This window comes from Tenrec ecaudatus, chromosome 12 (genome assembly GCF_050624435.1).
Source record: "Tenrec ecaudatus isolate mTenEca1 chromosome 12, mTenEca1.hap1, whole genome shotgun sequence".
Taxonomy (NCBI): domain Eukaryota; kingdom Metazoa; phylum Chordata; class Mammalia; order Afrosoricida; family Tenrecidae; genus Tenrec; species Tenrec ecaudatus.
This window is the reverse complement of record NC_134541.1, coordinates 29,072,623-29,078,622: the sequence shown is the minus strand read 5'-3', so window position 1 is coordinate 29,078,622 and position 6,000 is coordinate 29,072,623. Positions and strand designations below refer to the sequence as shown.

General features: G+C 45.1%; 1 protein-coding gene across 4 annotated transcripts in view; it reads left to right on the top strand.

Annotated features, from left to right (window-relative positions):
* Positions 1-5,074: 5,074 nt before the first annotated feature.
* Positions 5,075-6,000, top strand: part of CBFA2T2 (CBFA2/RUNX1 partner transcriptional co-repressor 2) — a 166,230-nt gene continuing 165,304 nt past the window's right edge. For all 4 annotated transcript variants that reach the window (XM_075563777.1, XM_075563775.1, XM_075563776.1 and 1 more), the window contains exon 1: positions 5,075-5,227. In XM_075563777.1, coding sequence (XP_075419892.1) covers positions 5,194-5,227 — 34 coding nt within the window. In that variant the 5' untranslated portion in view covers positions 5,075-5,193. The remainder of the gene's footprint in view (positions 5,228-6,000) is intronic.

Genomic DNA, 6,000 nt, shown 5'->3' with positions numbered 1-6,000 from the left:
GCCTGCCTCATCTTCCTCCTGAGGAGGGATTAATGGGTTTGAATCACCAACCTTGTGGTTATAAGCCTAACCTTTGGAAGGTTAATTATTCTTGCTAGGCTGCCCTTTCTTTTCTTTCTTCCCTTCTTTCCTTCCAGATTTAATTCAACAAGCATTTCTCTGCATCCTCAGAAAATTAAAATGTTTGCATCGTCACTGTGCTCCAAATAACCAACCCAGTGAGTGGTGCGCCCTGACACCACTGTGTCACCAGGCAAGATGGAGATCACCGCCCTGGTTCCCAGCACAGCGGATATCATGATCATGGCTCCCCTTGGTCCCCAGTGCTCGTGTAGATGCAGCTCGACTCCAGCTTCCCTGCCTCGCTGTCTACCTACCAGCAGGTGTGGGTCCACAAGCAGTACTAGGAGACCGGCCCATCCATCGTCCACCACAAATGCTTCTAGGTGGACTGTAACTTAGTTACTTCCTATCCTTTCTTGGCCAAGAGTAAATTGAAGTAGAAAAAGAGGCAAGATTGGCATCGCTTGACACTTGACAAAGGATTAAAGAACGGCGGAGATAAAAGTAAATGCTAGTCCGTGAGGAGGACAGTGCGTGGCCCCAGGGAGCACCCCAACATCCTGTAATATGGCCAAGGACTTTCCACTTGGTTCGTATCCGTTGTTGTTGTGCCCAAATAAACTCACTCACGGTCGTCGAGTTGATGCCAACTCATAGTTGAATATAGGATGGGGTAGACCTGTCCCTGTGGGGTTCTGACTCTTTACAGGAGTAGAAAGCCCCTTATCCCTTGAAGAGGCAGGTGATTTTGAACTGCCAATATTGTGTCTTGCAGCCTAACACGTAACCACGATGCCACCAGGGCTCCACATTTCAAATGCAGTGAGATGTACTGTTATTGGAATTTCCTTGCCCCCCCCCCATTTCTTCCTAAGGAGAAGGTCCCAGTCCTCATCCAAGTCCACACCCAAGAACTTATGGCCACAGAGTGAATCCCAACTCACAGTGACCCAATAGAGCAGAGTAGAACTCTCCTTAGGGTTTCTGAGGTTGTCAGTCTTTTCATGGAAGCAGACTGCCTCATCTTTCTCCCAAGGAGTGGCTGGGTTTGAACTGGTGACTTTGTGGTTATCAGAGCAGCCCAATTCTTAGCTCATTGTGCCATAAGGGCTCCTTTGTCCACACACAAAGCTGGGTAATAGCATTGCTTTGAGGTCAATTATGTGATGTAAGTTTTTCATCTTTTGTATGACTTTATAGGTTACTATGAATTGGAATCTATTGGACAGCAATGTGGTTTTTTTTTTAATGTGAAGATTTTTGGTCTTTCAAGAAGTTGATTGAAATGTGGGGACAGTCTGTCCACTAACTAAAAGACCAGTCAGATCCACAGCTTAAAGAAAAAAAATCATTAATTAAATTCTCTATAAATACATGCATTTCAGCATTCCTTTGGCTATCTGTTAGTCTCTTTATCTGGTATCAGTGGTAGCTACATAATCTGGTGTCAATTTGGGATTTGAGAGGATTAAGAGTGAAAGGGTGGAGTCTAGTCTGTCAATTGGGTCATAACCAATGAGGACTCTGTGTGGGCATGGCCTTCCCTCTGAGAATTCTGGGAACTCCTGTATTTTTTTCCTCCTTAGAGATGGGAGGCACATACTCTCTCTCTCCTCACTCCCTTGAAGACACTCTACTGACAAGACACATGGATGCTTTCTTAATGTACAATTACCCTTTATGGAAAACTCTCTCTTAAGCACGTATGAGTGTGGTTATTTTGTAATCATTTTATTGGGGGCTCATACAACTCTTACCACAATCCACACATACATCTATCATCTCAAGCACATTTGTACACTTGTTGCCATCATTATTCTCAAAACATTTTCTACTTGAGCCAATGGTAGCAGCAGCTCCTCATTTTCCCCCTCCCTCCCTTCCTTATGAACTCTTGATAATTTATAATATTTTTTTCATATCTTACACTGACCAATGTCTCCCTTCACCCACTTTTCTGTTGTCCATCCTCCAGGGAGGGGGTTATAGGTAGATCATTGTGATTGGTTCCCCTTCTCCCCCTACCTTTCCTTTCCTCTCCTGGTATTGCTACTCTCATTATTGGTCCTGAGGGTTTATCTGTCCTGGATTCCCTGTGTTTCCAGTTCTTATTTGCACCAGTGTATATCCTCTGGTCTAGCTGGATTTGTAAGGTCGAATTGGGAATCATGATAGTTGGGGAAGAGGGGAAGCATTAAAGAACTAGAGGAAAATTATATGTTTCATCGTGGCTATACTGCACCCTAACTGGCGCGTCTCTTCCCCGTAACCTTTCTGTAAGGGGATGTCTAGTTGCCTACAGATGGGCTTTGGGTGTCTACTCTGCACTCCCCACTCATTCACAATGATACAATTTTTTGTTCTTTGATGCCTGATACCTGATCTCATCGACACCTCATGATCACACAGGTTGGCATGCTTCTTCTATGTGGGCTTTGTTGCTTCTCAGCTAGATGGCTGCTTGTTTATATTCAATCCTTTAAGACCCCAGATGATATATCTTTTGATAGCCGGGGACCATCAGCTTTCTTCACCACATTTGCTTATGCATCCGCTTTGTCTTCAATGATTGTGTTGGGAAGGTGAGCATCATGGAATGCCAGGTTAATGGAACAAAGTGTTCTTGCATTGAGAGAGTACTTGAGTATATGAGTGTGTTTCTCTAGCCTACCCAGACTAACACAGTATATTTGATAATTTGAAAAAAATCTTTCACATGTGTTACTGTATTTTTTACAAGATTCCTGTTTTGAGCTATTTTGACTTTTTAAATGGGTATATTAGAGGGATTGTCACAAAAGTGACACTTCATTTTAACTCCATGCTTAATTGCCTTTTAGGGTTCTTTCATTGTATCCCTTAGTGAAACTGTAGGATTCCCCTCAAATGCTTTGGGTAGAATTTCCCCTATGATTGCTCATTACATGGTTGTTTTAAATATAAACCTGTTATTTCTGCAGTTTGTTTTTAAAATCTTGTTTTTAATTACACAAACAACATGTGAATGCATCCCATATTCTTGGTGTGAAGTATCTCAAATATTTTCTTCCTTCTGTTCCGATACCCATTTTATCCCTACATGTAACCACTGTTTATTTTCTAAGCACTTTTCTGTGGTTTGTACACTTATTCATTCACTGCCATTAATTCTGTTCTAACTCATAGCCACCTGATAGGACAGGGTAAACCTGCCCCTGTGGGTTTCCAGGACTGTAACTCTTTATTGGGGTCTTTTCCTGAGGAGAAGTTGGTGGTTTATAAACATGCAAATATATATTCATATTTTTGCTGTTTGGCACATAATGAGATGGTAATGAAAGAATAGAATTTCAGTTTGCTTTTTCAGTTCACAATATGTTTGGGCAAGTTCCCACCCCCCAAAAGAAACTTTCTTAACAATTGTGAATTAGGTGGGGGGGGGGTTACATATCAGATCATTATTTTTGCATTAATTATTTTAGACAACTTATGAAACCTTCCAAAGAAAGGCAAGCTACCTACATTTAAAACAGTGCATATTCCTTTTGTTTGTGTAATTATTTTTTTAATTGTGGCAAAATTATACAGAACAAAACATTCTTTTACAACTTCTACATGTATAATTCGTGCTATTGATTATCCTCCTCATGTTGTACAACCAATACTGATATTCTTTTCTAAATTATTCTACCACCATTAACATAAACTCAATGCCCCCTAAGCAAAAACTCTTCTTTCTTCACCCATGGTAATTATAGGTCATTTACTTTCTTCTTCGAATTTTTTAGTAGTTTTCTTGATATAATATTCACATATTATACACTTCCATAGTTAAATAGCTTTTTAAAAGACTTGTATATACATCATCACAATCACTTCTAATGCTCCCCTGCCCTCATATTATTCTTTAGAGTTTTATTTCACTAGCTCTACCTGGAAGACTTTTAACCAATTCCAGTTTTTGTTCTAAATATTTCTGGAATAAACTTCCTACCTATGTAGCCTTTGTGTACATGGGCAAACGTTTCTCTGGGATTCAGATTCTCCAGTGAAGTTTCCAATCTAATGCATGAAATATGGTAACACATTGTTTTGTTGTTTTCCTGGTAATTTGAGAGGTTGAGTATTTTAATATGATTTTATAACCAGATTTTTTCCTGAGATTTTATTCATTCAATTTGACTATTTTTTTACTGCCTTTCTTTTCCCTTTTTTGGTTTGTAAGTATTCTTTATTCTGAATATTTATTCTTTTTTGGTTAAATCTCAAATATTTCTCTTCTGCTTGTCTTTTTACTGTTTATGATGTACATAGAGGGATCTGCATATTGAAATTCCCGAAACTTAAGACGCTGGAACCTGAGTCTTGGGGGGAAACTAGTTCAGTTCTAGTCCACTTCTGCTTTTTGTGAATATCGTGGGGAAGGCCTTTCACTTCTCTGAAAAGGGAAAAACTATATCATCCTCCTTCCTTGTGAGGATAAACTGAATGGAGAAAATACAAATAGCACCTGAATAAAGAACTCAACAAATATTACTGCCAGCTAACTTTTATTTATATTGTTAGTATTCTGACGATATGTTAGAGGCCATTAGAACGCTGTAGGCCATAAAGGCGAAAGTAAGATTTGTCCCAAGGCATTCGCAAATGGGACCAGTGCCGAACCTGGAGAACGCAGGTGAAGCATTGTCTCCTCCTCCCTAAGTCCCGCCCCCTGGGGCTCCGCCCCGCCCTGGCCAGCAGCGGTTGCCACAGCGGGAACACCAGCGCCAGAAGTGTGGGCCTTGTGCGTGACTGGCGCGCGTGACGTAGGAGGGGCGGTCCTGAGAAGCTAACTGTACCGGGATAGGGCGGTGGGTTCGCGCGGAAGGGGCGGGGCAGTTCAGGGGGCGGGGTTTAATAGGAGCTGGACGTGCAGCCCAGTTTCCGCGTGCGTTGGTCCCACGGACGAGAGCGCGCGGCGGGGGCGTGCCTGGCGGGCGGGGCGGGGCCTAGTCGGGGGCGGGGCGGCGCGCGGCCTAACGGCGACGGCGGCAGTGGGAGCGCTGGCTGTGGCGTTGCGGAGTTCGGCAGCTGCAGGTCCGGCGGTGGCGCCTGCGAGCGACCGGGGCCGTGGGCTGAGGCGGGCGGCGCGCGGCTGAGCGCGCGGCGATGGTGGGCGTCCCAGGAGCGGCCGCCTTCCAGCGTAAGAGGAGGGGGAAGGCGGGCGGCTGAGGGGGGCGTGTGAAGGGCCTGCGAGTCCACTGGCGCTGGCTTCCCGGGAGGCCCGGGAGCGAGGCCGGCTGGGGAAACTGAGGCCGGAGCAGGGCGGCGGGCCCAAGGTCACACGGTGGGCCTGGCCTCTTGGGGCTTCGGAGGTCGCCCGGCGCTTCCCGCGCCGCCCAGAGGGAGGACACGGGGTTCACGATATGTAAAAAACAACAACACACACACACCCCAACTGGGACTGCGGCCTCGCAGCTCAGGCCGGACGAGCGTTCCATGGACTTGCTTGCAGACAAGTATTGTTTTGTTCTTCCGTCGCTCGGACCAGAAAGTCCAGCGCCCGGCGAAATATTACCTATACTGGATTTTTGAAGCGTGTGTCGATGGTGAGGGTGGGCCCGTGGAGCACAGGCTTAGAAGGGATCGGGCTGCCGGGGTTCTCGTCTCAGCTCCCCCACTTTTCGGCCCCACTTATGGTGACCTTGGGCCTCTCTGAGTCTCAGTTCTCCCGTCTGCAGAATGGGGGTAAGGAGAATTGCAGATCCTTCCCCCTGCACCCCTCGGCTCCCCACTCCCTACCCCCTCTACCGATTTTGTTGAAGGGCCAGTAGAATGCTTGGCACAGAGCCTGGTACATAACACGAGTGAAAACTCATCATTGCAATCGTTACTAAACCGTATCCAGTGTGAACCTCATTGGAGAAAACCTCTAAAATAGACAGCGCTTATGTATTTGTTTAAGACCTTTTTTTT